The following is an 18,182-nucleotide window of genomic DNA, read 5'->3' on the forward strand; positions in this document are numbered from 1 at the left end:
CCAGTCCTCCTGCGCCGTGCGCCTTCCTCCAGCTGCTGCTTTTGATATCCTGCAGCTGAAGGCAGCGAGGCGTGGGCTCGCCTGCAGATAAATGAGCTAACATGCTTCAGAGGTGAGGGGAAGGGGCTCCCTGCGAGCTGCTGGCGGGGCTTTGCCCGCAGCAATAGGGGTAGCACGAGTGCCCTGGCAGGACGGTGGTGGTGTGCCTTCCTCTCCCCAGTGCCTCCCAGTTTGTGCGCCCAGACCCCAAATGGTCTCAGCTGGAGCCCAACGATGAAGTCAAAATGTGATTTTCCTGCTCCCCAGCCCCAGCAGCCCACACATTTGCCAGCCACCTCTTGGTGACCACGTTTTGCTCGCCCTCTGCTTGATTTTCTGTAAGCGCCGGGTGCAGGTTTCCAGGCCACTTGCTCTCGTAACAGGTTCATCCCTGCTCCCGGCAAGCTAATCTCTTTCTCCTTGCTTCGCTCGGAGATTAGGAGCAATTACTGTCTTATGTGAGTAATAGCTTTAATCTGGAGGCTTGACCTTGTCTCTGCAGAGCAGTTTTTGCTGCTGGCTCCTGCAGGGGTTGATAAGCACGTTCAAGTGCAGGCCGGTAGCAGTTGGTGCTGGAGGTGTTCATTACTGGTGAGCACTTCGATACTGACTGCTGCAGCAATATCTGGCAGCTCCCGCGAGCGCAGGCTGCAGGGAAACCTTCCCAGCCAACACGACAAGAGCACGGAGCCCGTCCCGTGTTGCCAAAGCGCAGGTTGAAGGGATTTGCCCAAAGCTGCAGAAAACCACGCTTTTGTCGCAAGCTTCCCCTCCTCGCTTGGCACTCTCAGGTGCTGCTGAAAGGTTTAATAATCAGAGCACCGGGCTGCCAAGTCCTGTTGGGCAGGTTGCATCGCTCTGCAGGCTGAGGAGCCTCGGCTGCGTGCCACCGTGTCCTCGGCAGGGTTACAGGGCGCAGCGCACCCCAGGGCGCAGGGGACCCCAGGGCGCAGGGGACCCCCGCTGGGTGCCAGGCACGGCACTGGGGGGATTGCAGGCAGGCAGCCGGCTCGGTGGCAGGCTGGCAGGGCTAAATCCGAGCACAGTGGGTGCCCCTCGTGCCCCCGACGTGAGGTTTAGCTGCACAAAGAGGGGTGAGCAGCCCCCGAGAGCCCCCGCCACGAAGCTGTGCCGCGGAGCCCCAAAGGCTCCCATCTGGCAGATGCAGCGCGGTTGCGTGCGTGTTTGGGGTTGGCCTCGTGTTCAACCAGCTATTAAGTTAATTAAAAAAATGGCTCTGCTGCGAGCCTCCAAAGCTGCCGGCACCTCCCTGCCTCGACTCCATCTGTGCCTTCCTCCCTCCCTCCCTCCCTCCCTCCCCGCTGCCCAAGCGTGCGGCCGTGCCGCTGCCCACCGCCGCGGCCTCTTCTGCCGGGCTGCTCTGGGCTCGCGGTTCCCAGAATACATCTTTGAACTAAAATAAGCAGGGCCTTAAGTAATAGCTTCTGATGGTTTCAAAACCTCCGTTTTTAACATCAGAGGACGGCCACTCCGGAGCTGGCGTTTTTGTTCTTTCTCTTTTATCCCAAGGCCTTTGAGAGCCAGGGCAATAATATCTCTTCTGCATCTCCCGCTCTCGGCTGGCAGCCTTTTTCCCAGACTCGTCGCTTAATTTATGTCAGACCTTAAAACCCTTTTTCCATGCCCATTTCCCCTTTTCATTTTCAACCATCTCTGTGAAGTTTCTGTTAGCAAAAGCCGTGTTAAATCTCACCACGGAGCCCCGGCGAGCGCGGCACCGTCCCCTCCTCGCGGCGCACCCCCAGCCCTCCCCTGGGTCTCCTCGCTAACCTGCTCTTCCTTCCCATCCCTCAGGTCTCCAAAGCATCCTCCGAGCTCATGAATTACTGCGAGCAACATGCCAGGAATGACCCGCTGCTGGTTGGGGTGCCCGCCTCGGAGAATCCCTTTAAGGACAAAAAGCCTTGTATCATCCTATAGCTTCCCTCGCCCGGGCGCGTGCCATCTCTCCGGCAGGGCAGCACCGTTCCGTACCACCTGAAAAACCCAAGCCACAAAACCTAAAACCGCGCCGAGGGGTAAACACTAACGTCGGATTCACGTAGAACTTAAATCTCAACCAATTGCGAGTGCTTTAGAGACGGGTGGCTGCTCCTTGGGCAGGTGCCGCACTGAGAGGGGTCAAAATTTAAAAAAACAAACAAAAAAAAAACAAAAAACGGGGTTTGGGGGTTTGGGGAGGGGGTGTGGGGGGGTGTTTTTAATAGGGAGATTCCAAATTGGTACCGGGGTGCTGGAGGAAGCGGGGTTTTTATTGCGTTTGCCAACGGGATGCAAGGGGGTACCGGGACCTCGCCGTTAGGGGCGTTGAACCAAGGTCTGGGTGGGTCTGACCTGATTAGTTCCCAATTAGCACGTCGTCGTTTCAGCCTGCGGGCTCCGTTTCTGGAGAGGGAACGAGGGAGAGGAGTCCAGGCGGGTGGCGATTTCCTAGAAAACTAGTACAAAAAACGAAACAACCCACCCCAAATCACAACTCGAAAAAATTGCTGTTGCAAATGAGTAAATTGAGCGCCGGGGAGGGGGCACGGAGGCAGCAGGGGGGGTCCCCGTCCCGCACGGCGCGGGGAGCCCTGAGAGCTGGTGGCTCACGGCGGGGAGCTCCCAGCGTGGGAACCACCGGGTTTGGGCACCTCTGATCTCCTCGGGGTTTTGGGTTCTCTGTGGGGTTACCGCTGTTTTTTCCCAAACAGGACAGTGCTGGGGGCGGGGGGAGGGAAGGGGCTTTCTGCAGCTCAGCACCACGCGAGAAACCTTTGGAAACGGCCTTTGGGAGATTCTGGATCCCAAACACTACAGCTGGCAGATTCACCAGTGCTCCCCAGCGCCCTTGCTCTTACCGAGAGCGGGAAGTGGAAAAAGTGGAAACCCTTCCCCCCGGCCCCGCTAGCTCGGGGGGATGAGGGTCAGGCTGTCGGGCAGTCGGGCAGCTCCCAGCCCTTGGCCATCTCACCACGCCGTGTGAAGGGAGAGGCGGCTCGGCACGGCTCGGCACGGCTCGGCACGGCGTGCGGGGAGGAGCGGGGACGCGGCGAGCAGCCCCCCTGGCACTCGGGGACAGGTCAGAGCTCAGGGAAGTCCCCACCGCATCCCACGGCCACCTCGCACCCCGCAGTCACGGTGCCGTGGTTTATCCAAGCCCAGCCTGTTTGTGTGGGGCAGAGCCTGGGGGTCTGTGGTGAGGAGGAGGAGGAGGAGGAGGAGGAAGGCTGATGCTCCTCGTGGTAGGCAGAGGCCCCGTTGGGTTTCCTAACCACGACACTGGTACCCATTCCCAGCTCAAGTGAGTGCAGGCACCCGATTCTGTGGTCTAAAATAGTTTCAGAGGCTGTTTGGGGAAGAGAAGGACAAAAAAAAAAAAAACACACCTGATGTGAAAGGCTGGGAGCTTCCCCGTTCCCCCAGGGATTTTTTGGGCACGGGGTCCCCGCGCTGGTGCAGGCTGGCGAGGCGAAGGCAGGGGGGAGAGGAACGGGGTCGGTGACCAGGGGGGGCCCCAGGAGGCTGCGGTGGCGGAGATGCTCCATTCACACTTCTTGGTTGCAGGCATCGCCCTCGCTTTTTGAAGTGCGTGATCACTCGCATTTTTAAACGAAGTTGGGGTAAAAAAAAAAGGACAAAACGCGTTTTTAACACTACCACCAACCGCAGCACCTCCCGTGTTCGTCCTGCAGCCGTTTCCCTGGGGTTTTGTGCTGAACTGAGAACTCCAACCCTACCCCCCCCGTCTTCCCCGCGTCCCACGGGTCCTCCCCATCCCACCGTGAGCTGCACCCGGGGGAATTTCCTTCGTTTCCCTTTGGGAATTCGTTTCCCTCCCGGCCCCGCTCGCACCCCCAGCCCGGTGCCGTGCTCGTGCTGCGTCCCACCGCGCGCCCACAGCTCCGCGCCGGGCACCGGCCACCAGCAGCGAGGTGACCCCGAGGGCGGCTCCCCGGCACGGCCACGGGCAAAACCTTTTTTTAATTTCAATCTCATCCAGCATCACGTCAAGCTCCCGAACGCCGCATCCGTAGCGGGAAGCGAGCGCTGTCCCGAGGGTTTCGCCGCAGCAGGGCTTTCTCTTCTCCAGGAGGGAATTTCCTCTGTCCTTAATCTCGTACAGTTCCAGCCTTATTTTTCTACTCCAGATCGCTGATTCTTCCTCTATGTTAGAGACCAGAGCTTGGTGCTATAGCCGGTGGGCCAGGCCAGCGCCCGAGCTGCAGGGCAGTGACACAGCCCCGCGTCCCGTCCCCAGGGGAGCGCAGGCGTCGGGCACGGCTGCTCCGTGCCCAAACCTGGCCCCGGGGTGCCCCCCGCACCCCAAAACCCAGCGGGAGCGAGCCCTGCGCCCAGACCCCTCCGCACCCACCCCATGCCACCCAGACCGGCTGCGGGTGCTCTGCCGGCGGGTCCGGGCAGCGGGTTGGGGTCGGGGAGCGTCCCCCCCCCCCTCCCCGGTGTCGCACCCCCGGTGGGCACGCGTGGCCCCGTGCGGAGCCGTGGTCCTGGCCGAATCCTGCGCCCTGGGGCAGGTGGGGGGCTCGGGTCTGGTGCACGGCTGGGGATGGGAAATGGCTTCGGAGCTGGGGGGCTGCCTGCACCCAGCCCACAGCCAGCTCCTGTCCCTCCAGGGGGGGGGAAAACAGGGACGGGGGTGCCCGGCCGGCTCCCTGTGGTGCCGTGCGCGGAGGGACGGAGGCTGCGGGGGCCCGGCCTCGCTGGCGGCTGCAGTCGGAGGCTCGCGAGGGGGGAAATCCTCAACCTTTTTTTTTTTTTCCTTTTTTTTCTTTTTTTTTAATGTTTTTTTTTTTTTTTTTCTCCTCGTCTGAGTAAATCGGTGATCATACTGTAGATGTTTTTGTATAGCATAAATATAAGTGCAAATTACGGTAGTTGCTTGTACTTTGTTAGTGCATTTGCCAAAAAAGAAAAAAAAGAAAAAAAATGTTAAAAAGAAAAAAAAAAAAAAAGACACTTTTCAGGACTTTTTAAGTGCTCCAGAATGCTGGGGGGGGGGCGAGGAGGTGGTTGGTGCCTCTTTTGTGCTGCTGCTCAGGCGTCGGGCAGCCAGTGCCAGCTCAGCGCCGGCTCCACAAAGGCCTTTTTTTGGATGTAAACACATGCCCAAATCTGCCTGAAGTTTTCTTTTTAGCATGTGGTGAAGCTGCTGCCAAAAATAGAAAGGAGAGGGACCGGAGAATAAAAGGGAGAGAGGAAACGTAGCTTCTATTTAATTTTTTTAAACCGGTCCCGTTTTCCTCGCCCTCCCCTCCCTGTCTCGGGGACCTTCCCGGGGGTGCAGCCTCGAGCCCTGCACGGTGCCTGCATGGCCCCACAGCTCCCAGGCGGCTTGGTGCTGGTAACAAGTGCTGGTACTGGTGCCTGTACTGGTGCTCGTACTGGTGCTGGTGCTGGTACTGGTGCCAGAGCCAGGCACAGTTTGGTGCCGAGCAGCCTGGCCGCAGATCGCAGAGCTCGGGGCTGGCCCCACGGCACCGCCGTCCCCAAAAATCGGCACCTTTGGTGCCCCCAGCAGAGCCCTCTTCCTCCGAGTACTTAAAAAGTCACCTTTATTTAACAAAAAGTGAAAATAACGCATTTACTTCATCGAGAAGAAGCCACGCGTCTGATACTTTGCGCTCTTTAATTTTTCTCTCTGGTCTATTATTATTATTATTATTTGCCAAATTCTGATATTGTTGCCAAACGCGAATCAAGGTTTGTAAAGACTGTACTTAGGAAGTAATCGGTGTATGTAACGTAGGCTCCTCATAACGTCTGCATTTTTGGATCTCTGATTTTTATTTCTGGTGTGCCATAGACCAATTTCTTGCACAGTGTTTAATATTTCGTGGAATTGTTGTTAAGAAGTGAATTGATAACACAATAAAAAGGCTCACTTTTCATTTTGCCAGACCTCCTGCCCAGCCTGTCGTCTGGGGGGCGCGTGGGGTGGGTGCCACCGAGCAGCGCGGTCCCGGAGCTCGGCGGCGTTCCGGGAAGCGCCGTGCTCATTGGGGATGTCGTTGGTGTTGGGTAACGACCGACCCTTCCTTCCTGCCGCTTTCTCTGGAGCTGCCTTCCACGAAGAGCTTTGCGCCCCTTTGGGCACTTCCTCCGTGCCCCCCTGCGTAAGGTCACCGGGCATTGCTTGGAAATCCTCACCCTGCCCCGGGCAGGATGGGTCTGGACCATCACCAGCGGGGCCGTGCAGGGTGTCCCCGCTCTCCCCCCTGCGACCACCCAGGGGCAGATCCCCAACCTCGCCCCCAGCCGATCCCGCAGGTCGTGGGGACAGGCGAGGGTCCCTTCCCAGTGGGACCGTTCGGTTTTGGGGAGTGAAGAGCCCGGTTCCTCCTCCCCTTGCTCTGCAAGCCGGGGGACACCGGTGGCCACTTGGGGCCACGCTGGTGCGGGGCTGGGGCTCGGCAGGGCTCAGCACCACCCGCGTCCCGCTGAGCGAAACCGAGAGCTGCGACTCTTCCCTTTTCAGTGAAAAGGAAGCGACCTCCGCCTGCTTCCCGGCACCTCCCGCCCGCCGCCGCTCTCCCAGCACCCGGCCTGAGGTCCAGGGCCAGTGCTGGCACCGCTGGGACCCGCGCTGCCTTTCCTGGAAGGCAACGAACGGCCTCCCGGGCGCTTTGGGGAAAGGCTTGGAGCAGCTCCTGCCCGCCCGGGCCAGGCAGGAATGCGTGCAGCGTGCGGGCAGACTGGAGCCACGCTTCCTCCGCGTGCCTGGAATATTTGGGATGTTTCAGCGTCTGACCCCAGCGCCGGGCGGAGGGCGGCAGGGGCCAGGCAGCACCGCGAGCGCTGCTCGGGCTCAGCTGCGGCACCCCGGGGGTTTTGGGGGCTCCTGGCACCGGTTACAGGGCGGTGCAGTGAGGGTGAAGGAGCCCCAAAGGGCCTGGAGAGCCTCAGGGGTGCGGAGGGGACCTGATTTTGTTGTGTCCTCGCCCCACAGCAGCCTGGGGAGACGTGGCCTCGCCGGAGCCACCGGTGACAAAGTCCCCTTGGTGACAGCTCCTCCTGTCCCCTCCTGGAGCGGGGTCCCTGTGTCTGCACCCCGTGGCTACAGAGCTGCAGCCCTCGCCCCCTACCCCACAAAATGCTCAAACTCCCCCAAATTCCCTTAAAAAGCAGAGGCAAAATGCCGGAAACCTCAAAGCAAACCCGGGCCGTGCCTGGCAGCGTATGAAAGGCCCCGGACCCCCCTGCCGCAGGCGCAGGATCCGGCACCGACCGGGAGCCACTGGTGGCACCGAGCTGGGAGCAGGGCTAAAAATAGCGCGCCGGGGCTATATTTAGCTCCTCTGCAGCTATAATTATCTGCCCTCGGCGGCGGGGCCAAGGAAGCTGCTGGCACCACAGGGGCAAAAGTCGGCTCCTGCCACAGGGACAAGAGGGGTCAGGGACAGCCAGCTGCCACCGTGCCGTGGGGACCCCCCCCCGTGTCCCTGCTAGGAGGATCCCGCAGCGTCCCCATCCCTGGTGTGACGCGGGGGGGGCTCGGTGCCGATGGGGCGCCTGCGACGCAGCGGAACAGCGGCCGTGACGCCACGGGGAGGTTTCCTGCGCCAGCATCCGGCCCCCGCGCCGGGGGCTGTTGGAGCTGCCCTGGCTCCCGGCCTCAGTTTCCCCACCTGCAGCCCTGGTTTGTGGCTGGGGAGGGGGCGAGGAGGCTGGGGGAGGACGTCCCCGTGGCCGCATCTCGGAGATGCCGCCGCAGGGATGTCCCTGGAGGTCCCCAGTGCGTCACCCTGCGGCGCTCACGGCACCGAGTGGGAACGGGGCTGGGGGGGCCCCGGGTGTGCAGGGGCGGCCGGGGACAGGGCCTGGGGCTGGAGCCAGCCCGGTGCCTGCAGCCAGCGGCCGCCCAGCCCAGACTCATAAATCTGCCCAGCCCAGCTCAGCCCAGCCCAAGGCCTCCGCGCGCGCCGGGCTCAGACGCAGCAGGGTCAGGCCCAGCCCTGTCTGGCCGCAGCCGCCCTTACCCAGAGCCAGGAAGGGGCCCGGCCCCCCGCCCTTATTGCACATGCTGTGCCCCCCCCCATAGCACCAAAACACCCCCGTGGCCAGGGCCCTGAGCATGCACAATGCATTGCAAAGACCCTCACAACACCCCCCCCCCAATTTCACGCCACCGTGCATGGGCGTGCAGAGCCCCCATCCCCTGCGCACCCCCGGTGAGCGTGCCCCCAGCACATGCGCAAGCACACGCACACACGGACGCTTCCCCTCCTCTTCCAGGAACCTCTCGCCGGCGTTCCCAGGCCGAGGGATGGATCCAGCCCCATCGTTGGCACCGTCCCCAGCCCCGCCGGGGGGCCCGGGGTCGGCCCTTTCCCGTGGAAACTCCCCGGGGCGCGCGCTGCGATGGAAAGAGCCGCTGGGCTTGGCGATGCTGGAAAAGTACCGGCCACGCACCGTCCCCAACTGGGAAATGGGGGGACCCCGGGACAGGTCCCTGCACCCCAGGACCCTAAAGCAGAGGATGCAGCAGCCACAGTGCCACCAGGGATGGGGACAGGAGCAGCGTGGTGCCACCCCGCACCGTGCACGCTGCAGGCGCATCCCTGAGGTGCGGCGGTGCCCGATCCATGCACCCACATGTGCATGGCACCCATCCTGCACCCCCAAACCCAGCAGCCCCCCACCCACCCCCGACACCCCTTCCCCCAGTGCTCAGGGGCACAGCCAGCACCCGGCTGGATGCGTCCCCGGTGCTGTGCAGCTCCCGGGGGACACCCGGGGCTGTAATTACCGCCCGGTGCGAGCGCTGCTGGCGTCGCGCTGGCCCTGGCCGGCTCCCAGCGCCGCTGGCACCGGGTGCTGGGCTGGGGGGGGGAAGGTGTGTGGGCCTGACCCCGCTGCTCTGGGGACACCTGGGGACATGGTGCTGGGGACACGACTCGCACCATCCAAACCGAAGCAGCCTAAGATCCCCATTCCCAGAGCTGGGGGGGGGTCCCAGGACCCCCAAACCTCTCCATGCCCCCCCCAAAGGCAGCTCGGTGCCCCCCACCCAGGTGGCCTGGAGCAATTGGGGTGGGGAAGGGGTCCAACCATGCATGGCCCCACAGCCCCCCCCTTAATCCCCCCAAACCCCTCCAAAAGCAGAGGGCAGCAACGCGGAGGGGAGGACATGGGGGGGGTCTAGGGGTGCCCAGCAGGGTCTCTGTGTCCCTGGGGGGGGGAATTGGGGGGGAGCAGCGTGTGTGTGATCCCGGCTGCAGCACATCTGCGCGTGTGGGGGCGGCTGCACGCGGGCTCCGGGGTGGGCTGCGGCTGGGGCTGGGGCTGCTCCGTGGGTGTCCTGCCCACTGGGGGGGCGCCGGGGGCTGCCTGCTGCTCGCGGGGGGCTGCCGTGCAGGGTGTGGGTGCCGGGGGGGCGCTGGGAGGCTGTTGTCCCCCCCCCCCGCCCTTGCCAACACCCCCAGGACCCTGGCTCGGCTCTGCCTGATGGGTGGCCGCACCGGCGCGGTGACAGCGGGGTCACCGGGGCCCCACGTGCTGCTGACTCACCAGTGAAATGAGTTTCAGGGAGGCTCAGCCCAGCCTCGGGCCCTTTCCCTGCTGCATTTTTCCCCTGGGGTGCACAACCCCCCCCCAGTTACCCCCCCTTTCACCACACTGAGCTGCCACTGTCGTGCCGTGCCTCAGTTTCCCTCCATGGTCACGGTGCCAAGGGGAGGGCTGGGGGCACGACCCCAAGACGGGGGGCACCCCAAGCAGGACAGGGCTCCGGGAGGAGTGGTGGCCACTGTGTCCCAGCAGGGTGACCGCTGTGTCCCCCCCCCCGGTGGCGTTGCCCCCCCGGCTGTGTCCCCGCAGCCCTGCACAGCGGTGCCAGCCCTGGCGCAGTGCCCGGCCCTGGCAGGTCCCCGCAGGGACAGGGTGGCCCCGGCCGCGTGGCGGGGTCAGGGCAGACCCCGTGGGGGCATTTGGGGACGGGGGGGGGCAGGCACCCATGCAGAGCAGCACAGTGCATGTGTGTGCACGTGGGTGTGAGTGTGCAAACACGGGGGGGGCAGCTCAGGTCGCTGCCTCGGTTCCCCCCCCTCTTGGTTATTGTTCTGCCCCTCCCCACCCCCATGAACCCACCTTGGGGGGAACTGAGAAGGACCCAGGACCCCCCCCTCCAAAGGGGGCACCCCAAGTGGCTCCACTCAGCAGCAGAGCCCCAGGTGCTGCCGATGCCCGGGCAGGTTTATAAGGGTGGGGGGGCCACCACCTCCCTCCCACCCCCCCCATGGGGCTGCAGGATGGAAGATTAAAGCCTGAGCTGTTCCTTTCCCCCCCCCACCCCCCAGACCTGGGGGCAGCAAGGCTGAGCCAAGGGGGGGGAGTCCTGGGGGTGGGGGGATTCCCTGGGGATCCTCCTCGCTGTGGGTGCTGTGAGAAAATCCCCCGGGGTGGGCGGGGGGGGGGGGGAATTTCCTGGCCCTGGGGGGCTCCCACGCTGCCACATGCTATAGGGGATGGGGACACCCGTCTGTCCCCACGCTATGGGGAAGCTCCAAACCCCCCCCAAAAACCCTCCTTGCCCCCCTGGGGGCTGCAGAGCCCCACATTAGGGCAGGGGAGCCCGGAGCTGCTGCTCCCTCCCCACCCCAAAACAAATCCAGGCAGGGCCCCCCCCCGTGCACACCCTGCAGGGGCCAGGAAAGGGGATAGGAGAAGACGAACGCAGACGCTGATGTCAGTTTTATTGCAAATAATTTTATTTTCACTCAGTACAAGAATAGACTCTGTAACAGATCTGGAGCAGGGGCTCTCCAAGTGGCTCCGAAGTGCACAAACTGCCCGTGGTGCTGCACGCCCTGTCCCAGCACCAGCGGCACCCCCTTGGAAAAAATAATAAAAAATAAAGTCCGTCAGTGAATCCGTCCCTCCATCCACAGTCCTCCATCCCTCGAGTCACGGATGCCAAAAAAATAAAAAAAGAAAACCAAAAAAAAGCCCTCGTCCTCCTCCCGGGGCTCCTCGGCACGGCCCCGTGGCCCCGCACGACTCCTCGGCACGGCTCCGGCGCGCGTCCCCCGCCGGCACCGCTCGCCCTTCCCGCGCCCACCGGTGCGGCCGGGCTGCTCCCTTCTCTCCTCTCCGGTTTGAAAAAGAAAAAATGAAGAATCGGCGGGTGTTTGGGTTGGTTTGGTTGAACTGCTGCTTGTTTCTCCTCCGTCTCCCTGCGGTTTTAGGGTTGTTTTTTTTTTTCCTCCTCCTCCTCTTTCAGGCACCGCGCCGCGCGGCGCGAGGCCGGCTCAGCGCTCCTGGAGGCAGACGTAGGGCACCCACTGGTTCCTGTCCCGGCTCTCGGCGCAATAACTCGCCACCTCCGCCAGCCCTTGGCTCTTCCAGGCGTCCGTGTGGGGGTTCTGGATATGGAAGGGGGACGAAAAAAGGAGGTGAGCATCGCCGGCACGCGGCCACGCAGCCCCCGAGTGACTCAGGGCCACCCGGCAGCGCCGTGCCATCAGCACCGGGTTGTGCATCAGCACCGTGCCATCATCAGCACCGCGCCGTGCCCGTCACCGACCCCAACTCACCGTGACCAGCAGGCAGTGCAGGTCTCGGGGCTCAGCGCCCGGCTCGGGGTCCCCCAGGAGGGAGGCGAGGCGCTGCATGCCCGAGACGCGCAGGATGTGGATGTCGTTGTCGCAGCAGAAGGCTTGGATCAGGGTGAAGTGGATCTGCAGGGCGATGTCGCCTTCGTCCTCCTCGTCCGTGGCCAGCACGCACAGCACCACGCTGTCGGGGTCTCTGCATGGGGGGGGGACACACAGCATTAAGTGTGGGGGGGTCAGGATGGGTGCAGACCTCCCCCCCCCATCCCTGGTGCCACCACCCCAATGCACCGCAGGGTGCCGATAGCCCCAGGCACAAAACCCTTGCGCCCTCCCCAAAAAACCCATTGCCCCCCAATTCCCCCAGCCCCCCCCCATGCCCTGGAGCCCCCCCCAGGCTACTCACACGTTCATCAGCTTGGCGGACTCGTAGACGCCCACGGTCAGCCGGTCCTGCCGCTGCGCCGCCACCAGCACCCGCTCCACCGCCTCGCTCACCGCCTGCATCCTTTATTTTGGGGGGGGACACAGAAAGGAGGGGTCCGGTGAGAGGCTGTAGAGCTGCCGGACCCCCCCCCCCCTCCAGCCCCACGCAGCCCCCCCCGCGCTTACTTGCTGCTATCGCAAGGCACCAGCTCCTCCAGGGTCATGGTGCGATAATTGTAATCCAGCGGGTGAAACAGCAAAAAAAAAGCCCGAAAAGGATAATCCAAGAAGCGGCGAGGCTGTTCGCTGCGGCGCTGTCGCGATATCGTTGTCGCGGTGTCGCTGTCGCGATATTCCCGCACCCCTTCCTCCAGCAAACGGCGTCCGCTCCGCGCTGCAGCCGGGCTCGGTCTGAGCCGCGCCGCGCCCGGCGCCTCCTTTTATAGCCTCCCGGGTGGGCGGGGCCTGGCGGCCCCCGCGGCTCTCATTGGCTGGGACGGGGGGAGGGCGGCGCGGGGATTGGTCGAGCCCCACGTGGGGAGCGTTGGGCTGCGGGGAAAGCCCCGCCCCGAAACTTGCCCCCCCCGCAGGGACCGGGAACGGGGGGGGGGCGGGGGGGGGGCACGGGAAAAGGGGGGGGGTAAAAGGGGGAGGGGGGGGTACATGATGGGGGGGGGGTGCACCAAAAGGGGGGGCTGGGGGGGTCCTTTGCAAAGTGGGGGGGCACCGGGGGGGGATTTGCAATGGGGGGGGGGCAATGGGGGGGGGGCGGTTTTTGGAATATTGGGGGGGGGGGGCACGGTCCGTGCATGGGGGGGCACCAAAAGGGGGGGATTTGCAAAGTGGGGGGGCACCGGGGGGGGGATTTGCAAGGGGGGGGGGCACGCTCTGTGCATGGGGGGGGGCACCAGGGGGGGTGGGGGGAGGTTTTTGCAGTGGGGGGGGGCACGGTTCGGGCATTGGGGGGGGCACCGGGGGGGTTGCAGCGAGGGGGGGCTCTTTGCAATGTGGGGGGGGGCATGGGGAGGGGGGTACACCGGGGGGGGGGGGGCGGTTTTTGCAATGGGGGGGGGGCACGGGCAGTGCATTTGGGGAGGGGATGCACCGGGGGGGGGCTTTTTGCACCGGGGGGGGCACGCTCCGTGCATGGGGGGGGGGGCGCATCTGGGGGGGGTTCACTGGGGGGGGCCGTTTGTGCAATTTGGGGGGGGCACGCTCGGTGCATGGGGGGTGCACCGGGGGCCGCTGTGTTTTGCAGTGGGGGGGGGGATTCCGTGCCGGGGGGGGGGCGGGGGGGGCTCCTGGAGCCGCTGCGCCCCCTGCAGGGGGAGCGGGGGGGGGCACCCGGGGCGCGCTCGGGGCTGGGGCGGGCGGCGGCTGCCACCTGCCGGGGGGGAGGCGATGGGGACGGGACCCCCCCGGGACCCCCCCCCCCCGGGACCCCCCCCCCCGGACCCTGCTCCGTCTGGGCACATTCGGGGTTATCGTTAATTAGCAAAATGTTTATTTTTTTTTATTTAAATCTTTATTTTTTACCTTTTTTTTATTTTATTGTTTTTAATTTGTTTCTTTTATTTTTTCTATTTTTTTTAATTTATTTATTTTCTTTTTTTTTCATTTTTTTCATTTTTCTTTCATTTTTTCTTTTCTTTTCTTTTCTTTTCTTTTCTTTTCTTTTCTTTTCTTTTCTTTCATTTTTCTTTTCTTTTCTTTTCTTTTTTTCTTTTCTTTTCTCTTTTCCTTCCCTTTCTCATTTTTTTTCTCCTTTTTTCTCCTTTTTTCCTCTTTTTTCTCTTTTTTTTTCTCTTTTCTTTTTTCTTTTCCTTTTCTCTTTCGCTTTTTTTTTCTCTTTTTCTCCTTTCCCTTTTTATTTATTTATTTTTCTTTTCCCCTTTTTTCTCCTTTTGTCCTCTTTTTTCTCTTTTTTTCTCTTTTCTTTTTTCTTTTCCTTTTTCTCTTTCACTTTTTTCTTTTTTTCCCCTTTCCCTTTTTATTTATTTATTTATTTTCCTTTTCCCTTTTCCCTTTATTTCGTTTTTCCTTCACCTTTCCACCCCCCCCGCCCTTCACTCCCCCACCCACCAGGGGGCGCCCGAGTCCCCACCGGCGACGCTCTCCCCGCCCCCCTCTCGCTGCTTTCCCCCCGCACAGCCCCCTGGGATTTGTAGTCCGCCCTCCCCCCGCCCCTTCCGCACCGAGGGGGGCCGGGAACTACATTACCCAGGAGGCCCCGCGCTGGAGGGGTCCCGGCCGTACCGGGACATGGCCGGGAGAGCCCCGGGGCCGCGGGTCCGAACCGGGACGGGGCTGGGGGGGGGGACCCGGGGTGGGACGGGGCTGGGGGGGCCGGCACCGACCCGGGGGTCACCGGGGGGACCGGAGGGGACCGGGGGGGGGCACCGGGCTCTGTTGGCCCCGGTGCTGTGCCCGGTGCCCGGTACCCGGTGCCGCTGCCCCCCCCACACCCCCCCCGTGTCCCCCCCCCAGGATATTTCGGGGACCCCCAGCGAGGAGGAGGAGGAGGAGGAGGAGGGGGAGGAGGAGGAGGAGGAGGAGGAGGAGGAGGAGGAGGAGGAGGAAGGCTCCCGGGGGGGCTCCCCCGGTTCCAGCCGGTTCCGCCCCGGGGGGGGCCCGAGGGGCCGGCAGGGCCCCGTTCCCCCCCCCCGCCCCCCCCAGAAGGCGGCGGAGCCCCCCAAGGCCTCGAGGAAGAGGAGCAGCGCCAAGGGCCAGCAGCCACCCCAATCCCCTTGGCCCCCCCCGGTGAGTACCCGGTGCCCCCCCCTTCCCCAAATTTTGGGGACCCCCCCCCATTAACGATTGCTACCGGCAGCCGGTGCCCCCCCCACCGTGGTCCCACGTCCCAGGAGAGGAAGAGGAGGAGGAGGAGGAAGGCGCCTTGGTGGCGATGCTGCTGGGCTGGTACATGAGCGGCTACCACACCGGCTACTACATGGTAACGGGGGGGGGGGGGAAACGAGGGCTTGGGGGGGGGGGGGCTGGAGGAGCCCCCCCCCCGGACCCTCCCCCGGTTTTTGCCCTCCAGGGGCTCCGGGAGGGTCGGGCGGAGGCTGCCCGGCACCCAGCGAGGCCGTGCTGCCAGAGGAAGAAATCCCCCCGGAGATAGGAGGGTATTGAGGGGGGGGCTGGGGGGGGCACTGGGGGGGCTGGGGGGTGTGAAGGGAGGTGGGGGACCCCCCAGGGATCCCCTCAGGTTCCAGAGGGGGTGTGGGTACTTGTAGGGGTGTGGGGATATTGAGGGGGGTGGGGGGGGCACCTGGGGGCATGGGGGGGCTGGGGGGAGAGCTGGGGGGCTGGGGGGTGTTATGGGGGCATGGGGGGGCTGGGGGTGTTATGGGGACGTGGGGGGGCTGTGGGGACATGGGGGGGCTGGGGGGTGTTATGGGGACATGGGGGGGCTGGGGGAAGAGCTGGGGGGCTGGGGGGTGTTATAGGGACATGGGGGGGGGAATTGGGGGGCTGGGGGCATTGCCCCTTCCCTGCTGCTCACCTCCGTCTCCTTCTTCCAGCCGGATCCGTCCCCCTGCGCCCTGCCGGTGCCAGCGCCCCTTCAGGAATCCCAGCCCCACAGATTTGGGGGGGGGGGGGGTCCCAGCCCCACAGATTCAGGAATCCCAACCCCACAAATCCTCGTGGCGAAGAGGAGGGAGAGGAGCAGCCTTCATCCCCCCCCGGTGGGTTCCTCAGCACAGCCCTTCCCGGGGGCTGTCCCCATGGCTCCGTCCCCCCCCCCCGTCTGTCCCCTCCCAAAGCTCCTTGGGGACAAAACCGTGGGGGGGGGGGGGCTGCGCCTCCCACACGCAGCCCCCAGCCCCGGGGGGGGTCAGGATGCGCCCGCCGCCGCCGTGTTTGCTCAGGGAATTGGCTGCGGTGCTGACGTCCATCCCGCAGCCCCCACGGGTCCCAGGGGACGGCGTCACTGGGGCCGTGTCCCCCCCCCCCCCCATTCCCTCTTGATGTCAGCTCCGGGGCCGGGGGGCTGGGGGGGGACACCCCGAGCTCCCTGCCTGCGTCAGCGGGTGTTTGCCCCCCGTCTGGGGGGATTGCGGGGGGGGGTTATAAAGCCGAAGGAGCATTCGGGGCCGCATCCTGCACCATGGCCAGCGCCTGGCTCTGCCTGCTCTGCGTCGCCGGCTCCGGCCTCATCCTGCGGGGTTCTGGGGAGCGGGGGCTGCGGCTGGCCCCCCGCCAGGAGGAGACGGAGCTGGTAGGGGGCCGGGGGGGTGCAGGGCTGGGGGGTCCATGCACCTCGGGGTGCTCCCGGAGCGCCCCGTTTGGGGGCTGCTTCTGCAGGTGGCTGGGATTTTGGGGAGCGGGGGGGGCCCTGCTGCAGGTTGCTTTTGTGTTTTGGGGTCTGGGCACTTTGGGGGGGTCGCTTTTGAGGTCATCTCAACAGCTCTGTTAGGGGAGGGTGTTGGGGAATTAATATTTTCAGCGGGATGTGGGGATTTGCAGCTTTTTGATGATTTTCTCTGGGATTTAGGTGCATGGGGGTGATGCCGGGGGGGGTGTTTTGGGGGTGTGATGGTGCCGGGGGGGGGTTTTGGGGTGTGACGGTGCCGTGCTGCAGGTCGAGGCGCTGCAGGACGTGCTGGAGAAGCTGCGGGGCCGGGAGCTGCCGGCGGCGAAGACGAAGCTGGGCCGGGTGCCCTCGGTATGGCCGGGCAAGTCTGGGGGGGCACCGGGTGTTTGGGGTTGGATTTTGGGGTGTTGGGGGGGACCAGACCCCGGTGACGGCCTCGGTCCCGCAGTGCCTGCCCCGGGAGCCCTGCGCCGTGCGGATGGGGGCGCGTTTCGGGACGCGCTGCAGCTGCCCCCCCGGCACCGCCTGCAACCTCCACGTCCTCGAGTGCTCCTGAGGGGCCGGGGGGAGCAGCGGGGGCCACGGGGACGGTGCCGCCCCCTGGATGCTGCCGGCCCCTGCCTCGTCGGGGGGGGGATGGACTCCTCTCCCCCTCCCCAGCTCCCCCCGGCGGGTGCTGCTGGGGGGCCCTGGGGTGCATTAAAGGTCTTGGATCTCGGCTGCTGCCTGATCTGTTCGGGGGGTCCTGCGGGGGTGCTGGGGAAGTTATTTGGGAACGGGGCGGGGGGGGCTGCAAGGGGGCTTCGCTGCACACCCGGCCCCATCCTGCTCAGTGCCCTGTGCTCTGCACTGCACGGCCTGCAATGCTCAGCAGCTGCTTGGTGCTGCACTGCACGGCCACTGCACTGCACTGAACATCCACTGCACTGCACTGCACGGCTGCTGCGTGCCTCCTGTGCAGTGCAGCAGTGCACAGAGCATCCCTGCATGATGCTGCACTGCATAATCATGGCACTGCACAGCTGCTGCGCTGCACAGCCACTGTACACCCCCCACACAGCACAGCACTGCTCAGTGCATCCCTGCACTGCATCGCACTGCATTGCCCATCACTATGACCCGCAGCTGTGCACTGCACTGTGCTCTGATGTTGCACTGCACCGCCCTGCACGTTGCCACTGCATTGCACCCACACTGCACTGCACCCTCCTGATTCCTGCACCCCCTATTGCATTGCATTGCATTGCACCCCCCTTGCACCCCCACACTGCCCTGTACCCTCCTGGCCCTGCACCCCAATGCTGCATTGCATCTGCCCTGCACCCCAACACTGCATTGCACTGCATTACACCCTCATGGCCCTGCACCACGCTGCACCCCAACACTGCACCACAATGCATTGCACCCACCTGGCTCTGCACCCCCGCCCTGCATTGCCCCCACCCTGTACCACACGCTCCTGCACCCCAGCACTGCGTTGCACCCACCCTGCACCCTAACACTGTGTTTCATTGCATTGCACCCTCCTGGCCCTACACTTCAGCACTGCACACACTTCTGCACTGCACTGCATTGCATTGCACTGCACCGTGTTGCACTGCACTGCATTGCACCCACCCTGCACCACACCCTCCTGCTCCTGCGCCCCCACCCTGCGTTGCACCCGCCCTGCACCCCAACACTGTGTTGCACTGCATTGCACCCTCCTGGCTCTGCACTTCTGCATTGCACTGCATTGCACTGCATTGCACTGCACTGTGTCACACTGCACTGCATTGCACCCGCCCTGCACCCCCATTCTGCACCACGCCCTCCTGTTCCTG

General features: G+C 64.0%; 3 protein-coding genes across 23 annotated transcripts in view; 2 read left to right on the plus strand and 1 right to left on the minus strand.

Moving 5' to 3' along the window:
* Positions 1-5,961, plus strand: part of GNG7 (G protein subunit gamma 7) — a 63,014-nt gene extending 57,053 nt beyond the window's left edge. For 19 of the 20 annotated variants that reach the window (XM_038169003.2, XM_072029351.1, XM_072029358.1 and 16 more), the window contains one exon: positions 1,855-5,961. In XM_038169003.2, coding sequence (XP_038024931.1) covers positions 1,855-1,980 — 126 coding nt within the window. In that variant the 3' untranslated portion in view covers positions 1,981-5,961. The remainder of the gene's footprint in view (positions 1-1,854) is intronic. The other variant, XR_011805299.1, reaches the window with a different exon arrangement.
* Positions 5,962-10,747: 4,786 nt separating this feature from the next.
* GADD45B (growth arrest and DNA damage inducible beta) lies at positions 10,748-12,462 on the minus strand. Its single transcript, XM_072029231.1, has 4 exons — positions 12,225-12,462; positions 12,019-12,120; positions 11,595-11,808; positions 10,748-11,423 (listed from the first exon to the last, which is right to left on the minus strand). Exons 1-4 carry the CDS (start codon positions 12,260-12,262, stop codon positions 11,310-11,312), a joined length of 468 nt encoding a protein of 155 aa, XP_071885332.1. The 5' UTR covers positions 12,263-12,462; the 3' UTR covers positions 10,748-11,309.
* Positions 12,463-14,584: 2,122 nt separating this feature from the next.
* LOC139999743 (cocaine- and amphetamine-regulated transcript protein-like) lies at positions 14,585-17,077 on the plus strand. 2 transcript variants are annotated; one of them, XR_011805249.1, is made up of 6 exons: positions 14,585-14,798; positions 14,869-14,991; positions 15,082-15,166; positions 15,566-15,730; positions 16,627-16,710; positions 16,808-16,863. XR_011805249.1 is itself a non-coding variant. In XM_072029147.1 (3 exons), the coding sequence occupies exons 1-3, from the start codon at positions 16,153-16,155 to the stop codon at positions 16,913-16,915; spliced, it is 303 nt and encodes a 100-aa protein (XP_071885248.1). In that variant the 5' UTR covers positions 15,749-16,152; the 3' UTR covers positions 16,916-17,077. The 2 variants fall into 2 exon arrangements, 1 of the variants encoding a protein (XP_071885248.1); XM_072029147.1 differs by lacking the exons at positions 14,585-14,798; positions 14,869-14,991; positions 15,082-15,166; positions 15,566-15,730 and adding an exon at positions 15,749-16,263 and having other exon boundaries at positions 16,808-17,077.
* The last annotated feature ends 1,105 nt before the right edge of the window (positions 17,078-18,182 follow it).

Source organism: Anas platyrhynchos, chromosome 29 (assembly GCF_047663525.1).
Source record: "Anas platyrhynchos isolate ZD024472 breed Pekin duck chromosome 29, IASCAAS_PekinDuck_T2T, whole genome shotgun sequence".
In the NCBI taxonomy this organism is placed as follows: Eukaryota; Metazoa; Chordata; class Aves; order Anseriformes; family Anatidae; genus Anas; species Anas platyrhynchos.

Coding starts and splice junctions, on each gene's coding strand:
- GADD45B (XM_072029231.1), bottom strand. CDS start 12,262: ATGACCCTGGAGGAGCTGGTGCCTTGCGATAGCAGCAA. Junction 11,809..12,018: donor TCCGCCAAGCTGATGAACGT/GTGAGTAGCCTG, acceptor CCCCCCATGCAG/AGACCCCGACAGCGTGGTGC. Junction 11,424..11,594: donor TGCACTGCCTGCTGGTCACG/GTGAGTTGGGGT, acceptor TTCCATATCCAG/AACCCCCACACGGACGCCTG.
- LOC139999743 (XM_072029147.1), top strand. CDS start 16,153: ATGGCCAGCGCCTGGCTCTGCCTGCTCTGCGTCGCCGGCTCCGGCCTC. Junction 16,264..16,626: donor GCCAGGAGGAGACGGAGCTG/GTAGGGGGCCGG, acceptor GCCGTGCTGCAG/GTCGAGGCGCTGCAGGACGT. Junction 16,711..16,807: donor AGCTGGGCCGGGTGCCCTCG/GTATGGCCGGGC, acceptor TCGGTCCCGCAG/TGCCTGCCCCGGGAGCCCTG.